The 22,485-nt window shown below is 41.0% G+C and overlaps 2 protein-coding genes across 5 annotated transcripts; both read left to right on the forward strand.

Annotated features, from left to right (window-relative positions):
* The first annotated feature begins 2,221 nt into the window (after positions 1-2,221).
* c2cd3 (C2 domain containing 3 centriole elongation regulator) lies at positions 2,222-17,295 on the forward strand. 3 transcript variants are annotated; one of them, XM_030405718.1, is made up of 33 exons: positions 2,222-2,462; positions 3,501-3,770; positions 3,848-4,005; positions 4,119-4,297; positions 4,566-4,708; positions 4,799-4,925; positions 5,003-5,155; positions 5,244-5,388; positions 5,493-5,593; positions 5,888-6,091; positions 6,189-6,304; positions 6,396-6,514; positions 6,916-7,047; positions 7,150-7,602; positions 7,706-7,857; positions 8,110-8,353; positions 8,556-8,739; positions 8,823-9,006; positions 9,382-9,554; positions 9,643-9,778; positions 10,092-10,360; positions 10,448-10,528; positions 10,614-11,216; positions 11,300-11,620; positions 12,167-12,305; positions 12,401-12,465; positions 12,552-12,757; positions 12,866-12,999; positions 13,083-13,232; positions 13,329-13,513; positions 13,720-14,461; positions 14,985-15,093; positions 17,042-17,295. In XM_030405718.1, the coding sequence occupies exons 1-33, from the start codon at positions 2,411-2,413 to the stop codon at positions 17,159-17,161; spliced, it is 6,549 nt and encodes a 2,182-aa protein (XP_030261578.1). In that variant the 5' UTR covers positions 2,222-2,410; the 3' UTR covers positions 17,162-17,295. The 3 variants fall into 3 exon arrangements, with proteins under 3 accessions (XP_030261578.1, XP_030261591.1, XP_030261584.1); XM_030405731.1 differs by having other exon boundaries at positions 12,869-12,999; XM_030405724.1 differs by having other exon boundaries at positions 10,451-10,528.
* A 697-nt stretch (positions 17,296-17,992) lies between these two features.
* Positions 17,993-22,199, forward strand: LOC115596718 (mitochondrial uncoupling protein 2-like). 2 transcript variants are annotated; one of them, XM_030442087.1, is made up of 6 exons: positions 17,993-18,766; positions 19,730-19,937; positions 20,664-20,867; positions 21,298-21,399; positions 21,523-21,703; positions 21,799-22,199. In XM_030442087.1, the coding sequence occupies exons 1-6, from the start codon at positions 18,641-18,643 to the stop codon at positions 21,893-21,895; spliced, it is 918 nt and encodes a 305-aa protein (XP_030297947.1). In that variant the 5' UTR covers positions 17,993-18,640; the 3' UTR covers positions 21,896-22,199. The 2 variants fall into 2 exon arrangements, with proteins under 2 accessions (XP_030297947.1, XP_030297955.1); XM_030442095.1 differs by having other exon boundaries at positions 19,730-19,781.
* Positions 22,200-22,485: the final 286 nt, after the last annotated feature.

Below are 22,485 nucleotides of genomic sequence, written 5' to 3' on the forward strand. Positions count from 1 at the left end.
ATTATAAACAGAATTATGAATTATATTCAATTTCACCCGATATATCCTACACACTGGACTTGATGATTGTTCATTTTGCTAATGTTTCCAGATCTGGTTGATACACTACAGATGAGCAACACGTTTTGGTCCAAAGTTCTTCTGTAATTTGTCATCTCAGACCTCCAGGCCTCTTTCAGACTGGTGCTATGAGTCAAAGCAACCAGTCATTGTGTGAGTCTGCCTGTTTATTACCAGCTGACTGAACGATGTGGTCATCGCTGCCTGTGGGAGACTCTTTCAGTTTGTTGTCACTGCTCGTCTAATGGAACAGATGAACCAGATCTGTCAGCCTCTTTTCGAGCTTCTGTGGCCTGATTGTCATTAATCACGCTCTGTAGCCAAGTGATCGGTAACCTGTCTGCTCCAGATTTCATGTCTGAACTCACACAACCAACACTGTCTGCATACCACTCAGATATCTCAGATATCTGTTTAACTAGGTCATAACATATCTTAAAACAAAATAAGGTGGGAGCCTCCATATAAGGTCTTTTTGGGGCATGAAGGGATCTGTGAAAATGAAAAATAAGTATTACCTCTTCCCTCGCACAGTGATGCACGTTGTCCTTCCAGCTCAGCAGTGTACATAAACAGACACACTCTCCAAGCACACACTGACACAGAAAACATAAGAACCGGATATATGCTGGATACATATTGCACATTCCTGAGTGTGCTCTAAACAGCAGGAGTTGATGGATGTGAAGATGCTGCTTTTCTGCAGCTCTCTCTAGCTTTTCTGTTTCGTTGCAGGTATTCATATAAGCATAATTTAAAACGTGGTTATAGCTTCATTAAGACTCCAAACGTCTCTGAAACTACAATTTATTTAATTGAACCAAATGGACACAATATTCTAAAGAAAAGGTTTTAAACTACTTTCTTCTTATTTATAGTGACACATATTGGAGCTACTTGTCAGATGATTTATGTTTTTCAGTTTGACTTGCGGCAGCAGTGATTAATGTCCTCAAAGTTAAGAAGCAGTGAAACCAGAAACAGAAGATTTTAAACAATCTATCTTTCAACCTGAAGCCTCACTTTTCCCAGAATTCAAAGGGCTTTGTCGCACACTCTTCCTACACACCCTCAGCAGCCCTCACTGTTACCATGATCAACATAACAAACATGGCTGCAGAGGAGATGTGTTGCTATGCAAGAGCATAGTAAGCATACATGACTCTTAGGTCTACCTCAACTCATTTTCAAGTACATGCAGTAAGTTTGCACACTGCCAAGCAGACTTTTTTTTCACAATTTTGGGAACTTTTGAGACACATTTAAATGTGTATTTGCTTCAGAGTCAGTGAGTGTTCAACTGATTGAAGGAAACACTTGATTATGATGCTGACTGATAGAGAAGCCGCCCAGTAACTGCAAAAAAGTACAACAGAAACACAGCAAGCTTCTTTTAATCTCAGATTCAACAAAGAAAGACAGTCACTACATACTCCTGACAGTGAAACAAGCAGCAGTGATGGGAAGGTCAGTGCTTCCCTCTGCTGGTGATTCAGAAGAAGGCTGCATGGAGTTGGTAAAATGTACTGTATGTGGTGCTTTTTAAGTAACTAAAGTTTTGCAATGTTTTACACTGTTTCTATCTATAATAAAATAATAAGTTGGTAGAGCTGATACATGGATGAATGAGTGGAATTTAATGTCTCAGCAATCATGTGTGCTGTATTTTTTCGTTTCCTGGCATTAATGTGAATTGCAATGTGTGCAACTGTAATATTTACATTTTTAAAATACATTTTTGGTTGCATTTAAGACATCACACTTCTGTTTTTGGATTAATAGGCATTTTTTTCCATTGTTTAATTTACCGTTTCTTTTTTTGCCCCTTTTTTTCCTCTTTGCAATATGTCATAAAAATACATTTCATAAATAATAATTGCTGAGTGAGGACTCAAAAAATGTGCTATAAAGTGTATAACTCAAAACTTAAATTTAGAATTTATGGGTGATAATTGTTACTACAATTGTAAATTATCACTATGAATTATTATTTATCATATCACGTTAATGTATAAACCGAACATTAAAATATGTATAACAGTGACCATTGTATTAAGATTTTTGAACGACTTTTTAACACAGCAACAAAATAAACTCGATTTCCCAGCATGCCTCTGTGAACAGCGGCGGCCGCGGCAGCGGAGGCGGGACGTTGGGACTTTGTTGCTCGGGAACAGTTTTGCGCGGTGCCGTTTGTATGTGTGTGTTAGTGTGTGTTAGTGTGTGTGTGCTCTGCTCTATTAAACGGATTATTAGTTAGCTGGAGGCTGTTAAACATCATGTCTGCGCACAGTTCAGCTCCTGCTTCGGCCAGGCTGCTATTCATCTTCTGTATTTACTGAGCTGAGGGATGAAGAGCAGGAAACAGAGGAGCATCAAAGCTGGAAGCAGCAAGAGCAAAGGTAAACTGTTGTTAGCTTAGCCACCTGCTAGCAACACAGCTACGTTAAGTTAGCGTCAGCTGTCAGTCTCAGGCTAGCTTAGCTCAGTTGCTAATGTGATGCTAAGTTTTTACTTTGACTTGGTTGCTGTTTTGCGTGTTTGCCACTCATAAGTGTATGTTTATTAACCATTATTGTAACCATCGGAGGAAGTATATTTTACTTAAATATGAAAAACCTACTCTATTATCATTACAGATTAAAATCGTGCATTTAAAAGTTCATATAAGACTTAGCATCAAGATAAACTTGAAATGCCAAAAGTAAATGTACTCATTGTGCTGAATGTCCCTCCTCAGAATAATGTTTATTATATGATTGAAACACAATTGTTAATGTTGATTTGTTCATCACCTTGTAAGCTGCTGCTGGTTAAAGGAGCACTCTGTAGTTTTGGGTTAGAAATTAAACCAGAAGAGAAAAGATCTTGACTGATTTCTACACCTAAACAAACTTAATAGACAAACTTTTAATAATAATTACGGATGTTTCTTGTAAGCAGTGGTTTTGTAAGCCATTTGCACATCTGAGGCTGTGAACAGCAGATCTGGAAGTTATGGATAACGTTGTAATTACAATATTAATAGTCATACTTTCAGTTATTACCATATCACAATGAAAATGTAAAATCACATGCAAAAGAATCCAGTTGATTTTCTAAACAATGAACTGTGTTCTAGCTCCTCATATATATAAAACAAAGACTTCAGGAACTTCTGTTGTTTTAATTCCAGCAAGGTTGAAATCATTAATTTTGACAACATGTTAGAATCATGACATGATAGTATTGTTATACAGAAATTTAAACAGAAATTTAAGTTGTATTGCACAAGTTAACAACAGTACGTAATGTCTGTTAGACCGGGCAATATCGAGCTAAAACCTGCAGCAAATACCACTTTTATACATTTCATCATATGGTTACATTTAATGTTAGTAATTACAGTGTTTGCATTGTTTGTGTCTCAACATTGCCTTAATCAAAATAACTTGTTGCAGTCCCCAGCGATGTGTCCCCTTCAACCAGCCTCCCTCCTCTGGTCGAGGGCCAGCTACGATGCTTCCTGCAGGTGACAGTAAGCCGGGTATTATGGACGGTTCACAAGCCTCCGTCTGCAACATTCGTCAGGCTGCGGTGGTGGGGAGAGTCCTCCAACGGGACACACTTCTTTCCGAGAGATGCATCGCAGCTGTCTCAGAAGACCATCAAGACCACAGCTCGCTTCCCCATCCGCTGTGGGCCGAAGCAGTTCACCTCATACCTTTCTGGTAACAAAGAAGGCTTTAATATGCTTGAATTTGCTCTCTGTTAAAAAATCAAACCCTAACCTGTCAATGATGAACAGATATGGGCTCTCTGGTGTTGGAAGTGCTGACAAAACCGGATCATTTGCCAATTGCACGGGCTCAGGTTGCGGGCATCTCTCGTCTCTCTCTGTCACACCCCATCAGCGGATTTTACACACTTGTGTCTCCGACGTCTGAGAAGCTGGGAGAGTTACAGGTGAGTGGAAACAAACCACTGAAACTGCCAGAGATAGTTCAAGTTTATAATGAGCACCCTTTAACATGCAGAAGTAAATGACATGAACTCTTAGCTTTTTTTTTTCCCCTCAGATTTCCCTTAATTTGGAGGCTCTGACAGAAGCCTATGACAGCAGCAGCTCGCTCCCAACCACAGATATCAGCATCGAGGTGCCGCAGGTCAACACACTGACTGTTCCCTCACAGCCCAGATCACTCTCAGCCGGCAGTGCAAGAGAATCAGCTGGGAGCAGCAGTAGAAACACACCAAGGTTTGACGTTCTTACTGTTGATAGTAGGGCTGACCCAAATGCATTGCAGCTTTGTCCTCGTAATCGATGTACAAATTAGTGTTTGATGGAAGGAGACACTGATGTTTCAAATATTAACAAGTTTATCTTACTCAAGCTTCAAAACCCTAAAAATGCTATTTGGAACATCGATATATGATTATAAAATGTTTGTGTCCTGTTGTAAGAGGTCGTAAGTTTAACTCTGAGCTTAAAAGTCTTAATGTATATATTGTTTTGATATTTTCAGAGGGAAAGACCATTTATATTTCCAAAATGTCCAGAAAACAAAAGAAGGGTCACTGGAGAATCAGATGCCAAAGAACAGTCAAACGGCTCTGAATCCTTCAAGCCAGGAGCCTTGTGGCCAAACAACCAATGATATCCTCTCAGGTTGGTTTGCAGCATCGCCACACATCATAACCACAAACACACAAATCTGACTGATTCTTAATACATTTCCATCATCTTCTCTTATCTCAGTTATTCTAGAGCGTGGAAACAAGCTGAGAGACGCTATGGTGGTATCAGCTTTGAAATGCGACATGGATCCAGCTCTGAAAGACGCTCCTCTGCCTCTCCCGAAGGATAACATCCTGCCAGCTTCCAAGTTAGTGTTTCATACATTTTTAAAAAATCTTATAAAGTACAGTAATATACACTAATACTTTATTACTGTGTCTGCAGGCCCATTTCTTCTCCCTCTGGGATGTTTCTTCAAAACATTCTTCATGCTGATTCAGCTCTCAAGCACTCTGATGATGTTGTTGTTATCTCAGATAGCAGCTTAGATTGTCCTACTGACATGGACAACAGAGCTGTGGATCTGCTGCTTGGCAGGTAACTATGTGCTCGTTTACTTTCAAAAGTGAAAGAAAATGTAAGCTGTTTTTCCCCCAAGATCTTGACGCATTTTTTTCTTATTCAGCTTAAACACTTCACTGCCTCTCTGGGATGGAGAGATCTTGTTGCCTGAATCTCTGTCTGGCCACAGCAGCGTGTGTGGGGATAGTGAGCTCAGTGATCCACAATATGATCAGAGCCTACTGGAAAATTTGTTCTACAAAACTCCTGTAAGTAGATGATTTTCTCTTAATTGTCAGGGAAAAGCATATCTTTTATGCTATATCTGAGTCAGTAAACTAGAGTTTTAAAAGTCTTTATTTCTTTCTTTCAGATGTCAGATAACCCATCAAATGACACTGAGGCCGAGGGTCAAGGAACAGTGTCTTCCATTAAAAAACAGCCGACACAGTCTGGACCCAAGATTAGTGGAGGGTAAGGACCTTTACATGCTCCTTAAGCCAAGGTGATGAGACAGTAAACAGCAACAAGCTCCTCTCGAATTATCAAGTGGGGGTTGGGAGGGTGTGTCATCCATTTTTATTATTCATTCACCTTCAAAGGAAGCTATTTAAAAAAAAAAGTAGTTATGATGATCTGATCTTGATCTGAAAGGACACATCCTCACCTGAAGGCATTAATTATAATACTGCTAATAGCATACTACTCTATTAGTGTAGTCTAATGTGCTGGACTCCTAATTGTTCACCATATTTTCACTGTGTTTAGTCCAAATCCAGAGCCTCAGCAGCCTGCAGATGCTGGTGGTGTTCCTCCTGACCTGAGTGCAGAACAGTTGACTTTGCTGAGTATGATCCGACTGGCGAGAGTCACCGTCGACTCCCTGACTGTACCTAAAGGCAGCACAACCACCACACCTAGAAAGGCCTTTACTAAAGGGAAACCTCCTCGACCATTAACCAACAAGAAGTGGTAGGCGAAACATTTAATATTATTTCAGTCTCACTTTGAAATAACATTGTCAGTATGAGTAATAAAAGGCTGTGATATCTCCTATTTTTTTCATTAGCACATATTTTATAGAGTACGTGTTCCCAGGGGCTGCCACTTCCAGTCAACATGATCGTAGTAAGCGTGGAAACGGGGAGGTGACCAGGGCTGTTGCCAGTAAAGTCGCAGGAGGAGGTACAGCCTGTCAGAGGAACCTACGTGAGCGAGTGACTCGGTTCCTGACAGCCTTCGGTTTATCTCATATGCACTTTTGTGTGTTTTTTAGTGGTGAAGTTCCACCAGCAGTCTGTGTTTCCTGTCCACCTCAGCACGGCAACAGTTAAACAGTGGTGGGGAACTGAACTGACTTTCAAGATTTTCGCCCGAAAGAGTGACCAAAAGAAAGTAAGTAGATTTGGGCTAAACGTGGCTTTGACTCTTGGGTTTTAACTGTATTCTTTGACAATGGTGTAAACAGTGGTGTCTAAATTTACCTATAAGTTGTTCTGGTTAATCGAAATCAAAATATTATCAAAATTGCAATATGGCAATGTACATTATCTAAGAGATTCCCTGGCCTACAAATTGTATTCCTCATATATAAGAAAACATGTTTGTTTGTGACAGATGACAACAACTGTCACATCATCATGATTTAAACATGATTTTTCAGCAAAAATTGGGAGGCAAAAATGATTATTCTGAGTAAGAATTAGTCATATAGCAATTACCATACATGTTAAAATATTCGAAATACGTTATTCACTTTAGTTCAAAGAAAATGACTTCCACTTCTCTTGCTGCAGCCTGTTCCCATTGGTAAGGCCGTTCATCCACTGCACCATCTGCTCCTGAGCAAGCAGCTGAGTCAATCTGTCATCTTACCTGTACAGAGTCTGGAAGGAAACACTGAAACTCAGGAGATTGGACCGCTCAAGGTAACACTGTCTGTTTGTTTTTTACCTAGGAATTAATGTTTGCAAGCCTGGTATTTGTTATCCAAGTGACAGTCATAGAAGTAATATTGTTTGGTTTTTCAGGTGGCACTAGAACTTGCTACAGGCAACAGAGATTTCTCCTCCGAAAGAAGTAAAAGCAAGCTGGCTCATAGAGACACCTCGCCTTCACAAACGGCTCCCAGCCCAGTGAGAGAGACCAGTCCCAGGTCTCAGCATGTTGACGCTGGCAGTGAGGAGATACCAGCTGGATATTTTGAAGATTCCAAGCTGAACGTTTGGAGTCCTCAGAGACCCTCCAGAGAACTGTCTCCCCGTCCAGGTCTCCTCACATCTCATAAATCAAGGCAGCCGGTGGAGGCGGACCCTGAGGTCCTGCTGCACACTTTACTCATGGTGCCAGATGGAAAGAACTTCAGCTGTGGGCCCATGCAGGCTCCAAACATGTACTTGAACTGTAAACTCTTCTGGTGCGATGAGATGGCAAGATCTGGCGTCAGCTGGGGTCAGGCTAATCCTTCCTTCAACTTTGTTCAGGTTAGAGATAATTTCTTCAAACAATATCTAATGGTTTAAATTAGGTTACAAAGGGGCAAATTCCTACGGCTGTATTAAACACTTTCTTTATATTTTGTCTCAGGTGACGCCTGTTGCCTTAACAGCTAAGCTGCTGGAGCGAATGAAGAATAATGTGATGGTGATCGAGGTGTGGCAGAAGACAGGAAGTTCAGGGCACGATCGACTCCTCGGCCTCGTTAAATTACCTCTTCACCAGTTTTATATGTCATTTAGGCAAGTCGTGGAAAGAAAATGGTTCCTCTGAATATAATTTGTTGTCATTTAGGAGGGAACTCGCATGAAAAACATTTTATTTAACCTGCCTCTGGGTGGCACTATTGTACACCTTCAAATAGAAAATGTTAAGGTCACACGTAAACCCATGAATTGCATCTGCTTCATGAAATACTTCCTTAAAATCAAACACTGGGAATTTTCCACCACAAATTGCACTGCACACAACTCCTCTCGTTATTTCCTCTCCAGGGATCCAAAGATCACCCACCTTCTTCTCCAGGCGCAGTACCCCGTTTTAGGGGTGGACTGCTACATGCCGGTCATCGATGTGTTCTCAGGTAGTTGTAAAGGAAATCTCAGAGTCGTTCTGGCTATGGGCCGATCGGAACAGATCATTTCCCTCCAGCGCACGAGAGATGAAGAATACGACTCTTTATCTCATCTTGTGAGACCAGTTCATCTGCTTGATCACCAGCCAAGTTCACACACAAAGGTCTGTATTCAATGTGTCCATTATGACTGAAGCATTTTTGTGTCTTCTTGTCAAACAAATAATTGCAGGTAGACAGCTCCTTCCAAGGCTGCACCTATAAATGCATCAGATGTTATGTTGATGCAGTTAACTTCAAAAGATTTGATCCACATGAATAAAAATGTCCCTTTGGCCTACTTTGACCGTTTTGTTTCTCCCTCAGGCGACTGCTGCAGAAGAGGCAATCATGAGGGAGCATCTGTTTGTGATAAGGGTGGAGAAGGTAAATGGTCTAACACCTTTGCAGTCAACAGTCTGGGGTGAGGCTGACTGCTACATCCAGTACAATTTCCCCTGTCAGGAGGCGGACCCTGCTACAAAAGTGGACCAAAACCTCATCGAGAGTAGTAAGGCCATTTAATGTATAAAACTTCAACCTAAAAGTTTTCTTCCCTCTGCTTCACTCTGACTTGTATCTCACCTCCAACAGGTGTGAATCTTAAGCTGTTTCGTACCACCACGACTCTGTGTGTCCCTGACCCGATGTTTGGCCACACTGAGACTCATGTGCTTCTGGCTCCTGACGGAGTTCCTGTTCAGAGGCTGCTGCTCAGCTCTCTTTCAAGGCAAGGCCTAAGCAGTGGAGGGGGTGTCCAGTTCGAAGTGTGGTGCAGGTTTGTGCTCGTGAAATACATTTATTACAGCCAGAATGTTTTCATCACTGTCTTTATCCTGAAGCTTGACTTCCTTAGATTTCAAGTTTCACATTTCCTACATGAGGAGGTTCTTAGTTACATATGGAGTCCCAAATTTGTGTTTTTGTCACCAGGAAAAGTTGCTTCTGGTTTTGACCTTCTCCTGTCATCAAGCGTTGCTTTCTTTTGAATGAAAGAACATAAATAGCATTATTTTGTGTCTAAATGTACAGCGATGCATCATCATACATACACACATCTATATTGTAACTGCTTGACGTGATTGTATTTTTTGATTGCATGTCCATAATGCTTAATACGTAATGATTCATATGGAGCTTTATGTCTCTGCAGATATTATTATCCAAATGTTCGAGACCAACTTGTGGCCAAAGGAATGCTGCCGTTGTCCAAACTGTGTGCCATGGTCACCATGCAGAGACAGCATCCTAACGAGGCTCAAATGTTTTCCCTGCCCCTGATTCCCAGGACGGAAAGTCCCACAAGAAAACATCCTCAGCCCTCAGGTACACAGACACACAGGAATGTCAATATAATACCGCACTCAAACATTACGTTTCTTAAATGTGGTGACTGATCTGTTGCTTTTCTTAGGTCTTCTTGATGTGTGCATTCGGTACAAGCACAGACCAGTGAGACCTGAAGTTCGGACCGGTAAAGGAGCTGCCGCTCGTGTTGTGACACTCGTGGTTCAGGTGCACAGAGCATCTGGTCTGCAGGCCGCGGCAAGGTACATGACCACTACTGTCCTCTGGAGAGCTTTCTGTGTTTTGTATAACCTCCATCAAGGAGGGGTGGGTTGACTGTTTGGTTGGTATTAAAATAGACAAAATATAAATGAGTGACATCATGGATATGGATTAAATGGTGCTCCTAAACATATTCTGCTGGTTCCCCTAAAATGTTCAGTAGCGGGCACTACTTGTGTTGAAAGAGAACTTGCCGCACGCTAAAAGTACTTGCTCATTACTATCTTGTACATATTTATAGATACCGCACCAGTGTCTCCAGTTTGCTATTGTGCTTCTGCCTCTCTGTTCCAGGGTCGTATCTGAACAAGATGAAAGATTCAGCTACTTTGCCAGTGTGGGAGTGAATGCATACATCACAATTCAGCTCTCCTTCCTGCCTGAGAGTGAAAAAAGGAGCACCCGCGTTGCTGCCAGGACCTTCTGTCCGGACTTCGATCACCACATGGAGGTGTCCTGTGATCTGCTGATTCAGAGGAGCAGCGGAGAAACCTGCAGCCTGGCTGAGCAGCTGGAGGAGGCATCAGCTGTCTTCACTGTCTGGAACAGAGAGAGTCGCAAAGGTTTAAGAAAGCCTACTTTGTTTGACCACAACTACATGAAAATGTTGAAGATTTATTCATTATACTTATTTGTGCTATTTGTTGCAGCAGTGATCACTCATAAGCCTAGAGATGTGATGATGGGCACAGTGAAAATACCGCTGGCTGATCTTGTCCATAAAAGAACAGGTATGCTGCACTCTTTGTGACTTCTGGACCAGATAGATTTTCTGATTTGCACGCAGTCATTGTGTTTCTTCTTCCAAACATAAAGGTATTTCTGGCTGGTTTGGTGTGTATATGCCGAGGGAAACAAGTTCTTCTCAGAATCAGCACACCTTGGTCGGAGGCCTTGAGATCTCAATCAACTTTGCTCACCACTCCGACAGGGAAAGAGTCATTAAAGCTGCTCAGGGTGTGGGCTGGGGAGAAGCCCAGTATGAAGATGATGAAGACACCTGGGCAGACAGCATGAGAAAGATGTCTTTGACTTTTTCAATGCCAAGAGTTTGGATACCGGTCCACTGCTTGCTTTTGCCAGGCCTAAGTGAGCTTCAGCGCTCCACTTACTGCTACTTCAGGTACAAGTTCTATGACCAGGAGGCTTTCTGCTCACAGATGAAACACCCCACTGTTGAGGAGGGTGGGGAAGAAGGCCAGGCCTCTGTGTCTTTCCAAGGTAGTAGAACAGTGGAGCTGAGGAGCACTCAGCCGTTGATGTGGTATCTCCGGGAGGAAAAGCTGGAGGTTCAGGTGTGGGTCGCCTTTAAAAAGGAGAAAACCAGAAGGCCCACAGACACAGACCGGCTGGTGGGCTCAGCGTTTGTTGATCTGTCCTCTCTTGCAAAGACACCTGAGCAGAAGCTCACACTCAGCGGTAAGACATGAATGATTTTGCCATAATATTACTGATTATTATTGGCTGTAAATGAGTGTTATCACAGTTTTATGGTTTTACAGGAGTGTATCCGCTGTTCAGACGCTCAGCAGCAGATCTACAAGGAGCAGCTCTCAGGGTACACATCACCCTGACAGCGGGTTTCCTCCCTGCTGAGGTCTCTGCTGGACCTGACTCAGAGGTGGACTCAGACAACCAGATGGACTTCTTATCAGAAGAAGCTGAAGAAGCAGTGCCTCTGCCAGTTTCACCCAGAAAAAGCAAGAAAAAATCCTCCAGAACAACTCCAGACATCACGTCTGTGCATCACACAGAAATGAGCACGGATGAATCTTTCCCTGTGACAGTTGCAGTGGATCGGGCTATGCACCTCAATCTGAAGGGTGAGCTACAGACCTGAAATCATTTTTCTTATTTCTTAATAAATCTTATTTTAACATACAGTACATTATTGAAAGGGGATGTTCCCATTTGGAAATTCTGTGAAACAATTTGACTGATAGCTGATGACACCACCAGTGTATGTTGTTGTTGAAAATAAAACAAATCTTCATTAAAAAATATAGATATCACTACACTCTCTTCATAGAGCATACATGAGATTATTAGAGAAGTTTGAAGCTACTTGTACTATAACCTTCTTTCACATGAAAAAGATTATTATTGAGTGAAAAGTTACTTCTTCAAAAGCCTGTTTAGTTTGATATACAGCTGCCTGGTCAATTATAAAAAAAATGTTTAGGGCTTCATATCTTAAATGGCAGGGATGTCATGATATTGAATGTGCCAATGCAAAAAGAAAGTGACTATCGTTGAATGTCATTTTATTTGCCAATACGCTGATAGCAGTCAACAAGTCGAATATAAACTGATAGAGATGTTAAGCCGACATCATGCTAAAAATGATGTGTGTGTTTTGTCTCTGGCAGGCTGTCCTCTAGCAGAGCGCAGTGAGGCATCGCCATGCTGCTGTGTTTCGTACGTCACAGCTGACTCTGCTGAACCAGCATCCACAGCTGTCGTAGCCAACACTGACTGCCCCGTGTGGGATCATCAACAAGAGTGCAGGTCCAGTTACATCACAGTCATTGACTCAACTTTTTGTTGTACACTAAAACAATCATTATTAAATATCAGGCTAATGATTATACTAACATTCACAGGCTTTCAAATCAGCTCCTGGTTGATCCACAACAATCTCTCGTGTTCAAAGTCTGGCACAAAGGAGGTACAGGAAGCAGTTTAATTCATGATTTATGTTCCATTGATTTGTTTGATATGTTAATTCACTGTTGGGTTGTTTTACTTCCATAGAAATGGAGAGGGTGATTGGATTTGCCTCTGTAGACCTGTCCCCCTTACTGTGTGGGTTCCAGTCAGTGTGTGGTTGGTACAACATCACAGACTTCAGTGGTCAGTGTCACGGTCAGCTAAAAGTGTCCGTCACTCCACTGAAGGGGGTCCAAGAGCTCCGAGGTCAGAGAAAAACTGTGAATGAAGAAGCTGCTAAAAACTCATCGGTGAGAGAAAATATTTATACACACAATGTGCATTTTAATGTTTGTTATAAAACATAAATGTCAAAACTCGACAAGACTAAACTTATAATGGTGAATGTGTTTTATTAGCAGGGTTTATTCAAGGCGCTCCCTGTCAGCTATCATACCACAGCCACATACAGCAGCTTCCCCTCTCACATCAGCCGATACCCCGAGCAGAAGATCTCGTCCCCTGACCACACGGAGAAGCTGTTCTCTGAAAGGTTTGAAGAACAATTACACTTTTTAAAATAAGCTTCCACAGTCTCTTTCATTGCATTGATTCGTCATCTTTACAACTGTTCAGGTCCAGTGAGAGTGATCGCCATTTTGAACACATGGACAAAGTACGTCTTTATCATCAGAGTCTGCAGGAACAAACAGCAGCAAATTCTGCCTGTAATAGCAGCACCGTTGACATCAATCCATCCAGCTCGTTTCTGTTCTCAGCACTCAGGTATTATTCCTCAGATAGAAAGCCCCACACAACTGCTTTTGTTTCCTTTTTTTTTTTAAAAACCTGACGTTTGACTATGACTCCTTATTTTTACAGGAGAAAACTAAGTGAGCTCGATAACATCCAGAGATACTTCAGTCGAAAGCTTTCTACACCCACATTCCCGCCCATGATTGAGCAGGACTGTCAGACCAGGCGTGAGGAGCAGGAGGACACGGACTCCTGTCAGCTTCTTCTAAAGTCTAACCAGTTAGTTGGAGAAGTTAACAACATCATCACAGGTGAGAGAATCCCCTTAGTGGGTCTGAAATTACCAGCCAAGAAGTAGCAAATGCATTTCTTTTAAAAATGTTTAGCATTTTTACCATTAAAAGCTCACTCAAGAAAATGAATATGAAAAAGTAGTTGTGAAAAAAATTTGATGACAACTTACAAACAACGATAAGATAAAAAAAATAAGCCTGATCTTCACCTTCCTCTTCAACAGGTCTGCGAGAACACCATCTAGAAACGATTCTCTCAAATCCACCCAGTAGCTCAACATCTTCCCCCGTTGGAGACAACAACCTTCAAACTATCCCTGAGAGTATCACCAGTCCGCACAGAGCTTCAAATTCTTCCCAAGAAGAAGACTTTCCTCTGCCCTCGCTACTTCAAAAAATGTCTGAAGACACAGACTCTGAGCCTGAGGTAGAAAAGGAGAGAGGAAACTACACGGTTACTGAGTCAGAGGAGGAGGATGAAGACGGGACAGGTGGCAGGCAAGACGAGGAAGAGGAAGAAGAGGAAGATGAAGATTACGAGGAGGTTGTGGTGAAGCCGAGGCATCTGAATGAGGTGACATCTTTAACAGATAAAACCAGTCCTTGGACCAGCATCCTGTCAGACCCTGACCTGGTTTCTCTTGAGAGCCTGGAGGTGCCAGAGGAGCCGGATCTGAGCCAAAATGAGGAGGAAAAGAGGCAGACATTAAAGCTCCAAACTCATGACTGTTGTGGGAAACATGAATGTGGCGGAGGAGAGGAAAGTGACCATTTCAGTGGATCAGCAGATGATACTTCAGACACAGACAGAGATGATGACTGCACGATACAAACTGCAGATGAGAGACGAGAAAAAGAAGCCAAGAGCTCCAACGAGGGGTCAGATGACGAAGGAACAGCACAGCATGTCACTGACACCCATGATGCTTCATGCTCCCTAGAGAATCAAGATGCCACACTCCAACCGTATCCTTGATCTGTATTTTTTGTTTTTTCTTGTATTTGTCTTTCTTATGTGCTTATGAAGTCCACGTCAGGTCAAAGATTCATGACAAAACTTGCTGACTGAGTGAGCACTAATGGTGCAGCAACATGCTCCTGCAAAAACCCACTAAAAGAAAATCTAAAGTCCCCACAAGAGAAAAGGTGATAAATTGTTTATCTGAGTGCTGTATCGTAGGCAACTGGACTTGTTTCAGTTTCCTGAAGATGTTTCACCTCTCATCCAAGAGGCTTCTTCACTTCTAACTAACTGGAAGTGAGGTGGCAGGCTTTTAAACTCTGTGGGTTTAACCTTACAGAGTCGTTAAGGAGATGTGTCAGCTCTGAGGTTCAGAGTTTTTTGTCTCATTCATGTTATTAGATAACTTCAACTATCCTTTCTGGCATTTACAAACTTCATCTCTTGAATCTTTGGCCTGTAGATCATCATACCACCACACACCATCAGACTGTATTTAAGTATTTTTTTTAACATTCAATCATGAAGCTCTGTGCCTGTCGATGTCCCTAATTTCTTCCTCCCTTCTCACCAACTGGAGGCATCCATGAGAGCCATACGATTAGCTCCTTCTTTCTCCCAGTCGACCAATGACCCGGTGAGTGTTGGTCACCAACTTTACTTCAGACATTCACACTCACGCACTCTCTCTCTGAGTATCTGAATGTCTTGGTTTTAATTAAGATTTTTTGTATATTTTATAGGTTTTTTGACCAAGTAGACATTAAATACAGTCAATTTAGAGTCATTTGACAGCCAGACCTAGCTGCCATGCAAACCAGGTCATTATAAACAGGTCACTTTATGCCTCAGAAGAACTTTGCTTGCCTGCTGAAGTTCAGCATAATTTTACTCTTATTTGTGCAACATTGGCAGGTTGAGATGTCTTTATAAGTTCAGTCCGTATAGTTTCACTCTGGGAAAGGAGATGACAAAGCGGTTTGAGCAATCTTAAGATCAAAATGATTATTTGTTTCGTGTTGTTTCCTGTCAGTCACCTCCACTCTGGTGCATTTGTGGACACTTTTGAGATGTAACCAAAAGTCTGCAGTGGCTGCTTCTTGTGTCAAAAACAAACCACTTCCTTCTGCTCTGAGTAATTGTGTTTAATGATCTACAGATAATAGTATTTTTCTCATCAATCACATGACATCTATTGTTAGAGAGATGGCTTCTCTGTTGCTCCTACTCAAGGTTTTTAGGAGGGGGGATGTTGTCCTCATCTGTATCTAGGGTTTAAGGACAGAGGTTGTCATCTGCTGCACAGATTGTAAAGCCCATGACGAAAATTGTACTTTGTGATTCTGTAGGTACAGATAAAATTGACTTATCTTAAGTAATAATATCTTCCTCATCAGACGGAAAAGCAGAAGCCAAAATTATTACATATTAAACCAGACTGCTGATATGGTTTTGTTTGTATGTACTGAAACTATGCTAGATGCTATGGAAAATATTTGAGGGCATAAAACCTTAGGTTTTTATCAAAGTATTATTACAACAAGGCTACAGTGCAACACGACTACAAGACTTGACTTATTGTTTTCTTTTTTTTTTAACAATGAATATCACACATTTTTTGAAACGTGTATCAGCTTCCTGTCGGAGAGGGAGCGAGAGAGAGCAGCTGGTACCTGCGATTGGATACGACCGAAAATTAGTTTAGAAACTCCATCACTCATTTAATTTAAAAAGGATTTATTTTCTTTTTTAAAGGACATTTAATTAATTCTCCACACAGTAACCATTAACAGCAAAGTGAAAACAGTTTTGAAATTTTTTGCAGAGTTGTCTAAATTCAGAAAGTGAAATATTTAATTAACATAAATTTGGATTTATGTTGATGATTTAGAAACTCAAGTCGAAGCTGAAGTTCATCCTGTTTGCTTTGGTTGTCCTTTCAATTCTAGCTTCACGAGCTTGTAGGCTGGTTTGTAGTTGCCTTTGCAGACATAAATTCATCCATCATCTTTAGCCTGATTGCTGCCTCTTTAATATTTCTAGGAACTGTGTCAGCCTACCTAAATATACTTTATGGAATCAGTCAAATGAGTATTATTATTTGATATTCTGTAAAACTGAGGAGGCACATTAATATTTTGCACATTATTTCTCCAGAGTAGTCCATAGAGACAGTACAGTACAGCAGACTGACTCCCAGTCAGCTGTAGAGGTGGAAAAATGTTTCTGAGTCACAGCAGTGTTGATGTATCTGGAGGGGTGTGGAGATAACAGGCAGACATGTAGCTGCTGGAGTGTGAGGTGGGAGCAGCATTCTATGAAGGTACAGCCAGCGAGCCTGTTTCACAGTCTCACTTTAACATGAACATTGGTTAAAGAAAGGTGCTCTGTGTTTGAGTGGAGACTTGTTTGACCACACACCTCAGACACACAATGAATTATATTCTTTGACTAATAAGTTTGTTTTAAGTCACACCTTAAATGGACCTTAGGACAATATTTAAATCCTTGTATGAAAAAGTCTTAAGGCTCATATTTTTCTTGTTACTCACACTGCAGTTGTGTTTTCTTTCTGTTCTTTCCAGGAACGAAGCTCAGCTCATCGCAGAGCTCCTCGACAGCGTCGCAATCTGTCACCATCGTCAATGAAGAAAGAGACCGCGAGAATAGCAAAAATATTTGCAGCTCACTTTGATGACAGTTGATAGAACTTGGTGGTCTTGTAAACATTTATGAACTCATCTATACAGCTCAGTGGTTTCAGACCATGAAAAGATTATGTAAATTACATGTAATTTTGTATTTTTATAAATAAATATGAACTGTTTTCAACTTTGAATTCCTTTTGTATTGTTTTGGCATGTGTGACACCAGAGCCAGTTCCTATGAACAGGTGTTGTTAGTGTTAGAACATGTGTTGTATTGGCTGCACACCTCTGCCTGGAAGGCAAAACAGTAGATGAACTTTCATCTGAGGTCTACATGTTAATTCATTAGTAGTAATCCAGGAGACCGATAACCAATAAACATTTACAGGAAAACTAAAGATTTTGTCTCAAAGTCGACAACAACCAGTGAGTGAATGTTGCCAACAGCAATTTACTCAAGTACTTAACTTTGACCTCAGCCTGGTGACCAACAGAACAGAACTAACACATTTTTTTCATTTAAAGATACAAACAAAACAGAAGAAATACACCATGAGGACAATTAATCAACTAAAAATGAGCCCTAACATTTCTAAAACATCAAAACCAAGTAAAACATGATGTTATTCATTCCAAAGCTAAGAAAACTGTTACTTCTCAGATGTGCTCAAGTAATATTCATCGTGACAAGTAAACTGAAACTTGGTGTCCCCTTTAAAATTGGTACAAAAAGTACAAATGATATGATGCATCAACATTAACCTCAAAATCACCCCTGCACTTCTCTTTAAGGAGAGGACAGAAGGGCTTTATCATCCAAAACTTAAATAATGCTATTGTGAAATATTCCTATGAAGCTTATTTCTCACCTCTGATGAGCTCATTATCTCCCCCCTCAGGCTGGAGGGAAGAAAACTCAAAATGGCCACAAGGGGCAGCAATGAGCCCAGTCCACACAAAGTCAGACCAGTTGACCAACATTGACAAGCCCTTGAACCGCCCACAATCAAGGGATTAATTTATTTAATGGGTGTTTTTTTTGCATGGCTCAATACATAATAACATTATTGCATTTAACCAGGGCTTAGTGTATATTTAAAGCAGGTGTATCTTGAGCAACAGGGACTTCCTGGTATGTGGTGGGTCTGGTTCTCAGGCGAGGTGGTGCAGCTGTGCCTTCCTATGTAAGAGTAAACAACTGAGCAGAAGAGGCAGGACTCTGTCAGTGAACCCTGCAGCTACAGTCGCTCATACTGAAGGTGTTTGCCGTTGTGTTCTTTGTTCTTGTTTTTTCACTCTAAAGTGGCATGATAGTTTGGAGCTTTTTTCTGACTAATGGAAGAACAAAAGGACTTTGCTCTCAAAACACAAACTTTTTTTATACCTGAAACTTGACGTTGGCTGGATCTGCCATGAAGGGACGTGTGACTGTTAGGACCTGTTAAATTAGAACACGGAACAGGAGCTGCTTTGTGTTTTTTTCTGATTGATCGGCACTTTTGTTCCTCAGACTTTGTTGATCCTCAGTCATTGATCATGGTTGGTTTAACAACTGCAGATGTGGCCCCAACAGCTGGTGTCAAGGTCTTTTCAGCCGGAGCAGCCGGCTGTGTGGCCGATCTGGTCACTTTCCCTCTGGACACCGCCAAAGTCAGACTGCAGGTGAGAGTCATCTCCTGCACATAAAGTCAGTGGTGAAGACACACTGAAATCAATAAACCCTCGAACAAATCATCTCATAATCTCCTTTCTAATGAGCCGCCTTTGACATCTGTGTCATTTTTTCTTTTTTCATATTTTTCAGTTTTGCTTCAGACAATACCAGGATATAATTCTGGGGCAGAAGTAACTTCAATTAAATGTTTTGGCCTAAAAGTAAGGAGGACTGAAACTGCCCAAATACAATATCAATACCTATCTCAATTAATTAATTCATATGACATTAATGCACTCAGATCATATTAACAATCATTGTAGTCATCACATGTGTCATACATTTATATTTTAATGACAAACATATATAATAAATAAAATGGGAAATGGGAAAGTGAATACATTGGTGACGTCATACAATGGTAAATAAAATACAGAAGCAAAGTAAAATAGAAATACCAATTTATGTCACATTTTCAAATGTATATAAACATTTATTTGTTTTATTCTTGATGCATTTTATGGTGTATTCATTTGTTATTTGAGACATTATTTTTTTCTTTATTTAATTTGGATTTGGGATAGTCCTCCATAAGAACAAGTCAAACAGTCTAAGAATATGAATGCTTCTCCCAGATGAGGCCTTAAAAAACTCACTAAGTGTAATTTATGTTCAGTTGTAGAAACAAATGTCTTCTCAGGAACAAAACATGTCCTCTGTGCCTTAAGTGGTGTAAACAGCACAGCTTGTTTTATTTTTCGGCAGGCTGCCAGGTGGCACTGAGCAGCAGTGATATGTAGACACACTCATGGCGTCAGTACTTGTCAAACTAGTGATGTAACACAAAGCGATGAAAAGTAAACTGATAATGATCAACTTCATCAGACACACCCAGCAGACCTTCAAGACATCATCAGTGACCTGCATGAATGAATAAACTCAATATTTCTGGTGCATTTGTGTCACTTTAGATCCAAGGTGAATGCAGACCCTCACTGGAGGTCCAGAAGAACAGGTACAGAGGTGTGTTTGGTACCATCTACACTATGGTGAAGACGGAGGGCCCGAGGAGTCTGTACAGCGGACTGGTGGCCGGACTGCACAGACAGATGGGCTTCGCCTCCGTCCGCATCGGCCTGTATGACACCATGAAGCAGTTCTACAGCAGAGGGTCAGAGAGTATGTGACAAAACGTCTGTCATTTCTTTCTGATCTGAATCTGATAAGATATCAGATCATTACGAGGGCTGCAAGTAACAATTATTCTGACCATCAGTTAATCTGCTGGTTATTTCCATTTTGTTGTAAAACAACAAAAAACATTTGATACCAAATATATCGTGTTTAATTGTCTTATATTTTATACAATGTCAGACAAGGACAACAATCATAGAGCTGCTTAACTTTTATTTCAGTATTTTGAAACCTGATACATGTGCTCAAAACACAAAGAGCTCCATTGACTGAACTGGTTTTAAAGACAACCAGCTGCAGGATATAGGGCGCGGAGCAGACTCCTCTTTCAGCAGCAGATACGTGTTCATGCCAGAAGCCCTAACTGACCCCCTCTGTCAGTCACGGACCAAGTAAACCAGTTTGAAAGATGACAAGCAGATTGGTTTGCTTTTAGCTGCGCAGGTTGTGTCCTGCTGCAGTATTTCACCTTTAACCCCCTGACAGTTGTTGTTAATAACGCAAAAGCTTAAAATGGCACTTTTAGACATGATGGTCAGATAAAAAGCCTCACAGATACTTTGAAAGATCAACTCCACAAACTATTTTCTGTCTTCTTCAATGTAATGCCTTCTTAATTCCAGTGTTGAATCAATGTCACTAGAGTGCACCCTGTTCAGTCAGGAGCCATCAGAGGTAAAAAGCGTCTTATGTGTGTTGTTTGTACCGCAGGTGCAGGTCTCGGGACTCGGCTCTTGGCGGGCTGCACCACGGGGGCCATGGCGGTGACTTTCGCTCAGCCCACCGATGTGGTAAAAGTCAGGTTCCAGGCTCAGAGCCGCCTGCCTGAGAGCGGCTCTGTGAAGAGGTACAGCGGCACAATGGATGCTTATAGGACCATCGCCAGGGACGAGGGTGTTAAAGGGCTCTGGAAAGGTAAACAGGGAAATAAATGAATTACTTTTCTAATTACTTCTGTTGCAGTGAGTAATAATCCCTAAATGGTAAGCTGCACTGAGGGTTGGGATACTAATACAACAGGTTTACACGCTTGAATGTAAAAAGACACATCAGTTTTCTCATTCTGTCCAGTGCTGCAGCTCTGTATGAAAAACTCTGTTTTAGCTCCTGTCTCATTAAGGCCCCCCCAATACCCAATCTCCTGTGATTGGTCAGCTCACACACGCCTGACCCAGAACTACTAATAACAACAGGGCAGCTGAGCCCAATCAAGTCTTACGTGCCAAACTAGATGCCATGCGTAAATTATTACAAAATGTATGACATGGTGGCATAGTGTGAAGTCATAAAGTCGAAGTTCGTCAGGTGAAATTGTATTGTTTACGATGTTGAACTTTCTTTTCAGGCTGTCTGCCAAACATAGCTCGCAATGCCATTGTAAACTGCTCCGAGCTGGTGACATATGACATCATCAAGGAGCTCATCCTGAAGAATGACCTGATGACAGGCGAGTGCAAACGCTTCAGTTTTACCCCCCTGCATTCAAATAACCTCTTCATTGTTCCTCTTTTTTCGACGTGATCTTCAATGTGGGTATTTATAACTAAAACAAATATTTTGTGTGGAACAGACAACATGCCGTGTCACTTCACTGCAGCCTTCGCAGCAGGTTTCTGCACCACCATCGTGGCTTCTCCAGTGGACGTGGTTAAAACACGCTATATGAATTCAGTGCCAGGGCAGTACAGCGGTGCTATGAACTGTGCAGTAACCATGCTGCTTAATGAGGGGACCACAGCTTTCTATAAAGGGTATGTAGTGTAGTTATCTAATGCAGGCACGTGAGAATCAATGACAGAACAAGAAAAAAAAATCTCTGATTGATCTGATTCTTTTTTTTTTATAGATTCATGCCGGCGTTTCTTCGTCTGGGCTCCTGGAACATTGTGATGTTTGTGAGCTACGAACAGATTAAAAGAGCCGTGGTCAGATTTCAGCTCTGATCTGTCTGACAGCTGGTTTCGCGGCATAAGATGGGACTGTCTGCATGAAGAAGCACATGTTTCAGGAAGAAGGTGTTGTTGAAACGGCTGCCAGTCCAGACCTGTTCCTCCTCAGGGAACAAACTGCACGTGCTGCTTTATGAAAGAGGACGTACTCAAAAGAGAAACTGCAGATTCTGATGATTTATGCACATTCATTATTAGAATGTTTTTGACATATCATCTTTTTTAAGCTATTAAAAAACCTTTATTGTCTCAGCATTGTCATGTTAGACTTTAAAAAAACAAAAACTTAAGGTTTGACATCCCCATATATATATATATGTATATATATATATGTATATATATATATATATACACACATATATATATCAGGATGTCAAACCTTAAGTTTTTGTTTTTTATATATACATATAAATATATATGTGTGTGTATATATATATATATATATATATATATATACATACATACATATATATATATGTATGTGTATATATATATAAATATATATATATATATATATATATATATATATATATATATATATATATATACACACGCACACAAATTGATACAATAACTTTTGGTCG

The sequence above is a fragment of the Sparus aurata genome, chromosome 2 (genome assembly GCF_900880675.1).
Source record: "Sparus aurata chromosome 2, fSpaAur1.1, whole genome shotgun sequence".
Classification (NCBI taxonomy): domain Eukaryota; kingdom Metazoa; phylum Chordata; class Actinopteri; order Spariformes; family Sparidae; genus Sparus; species Sparus aurata.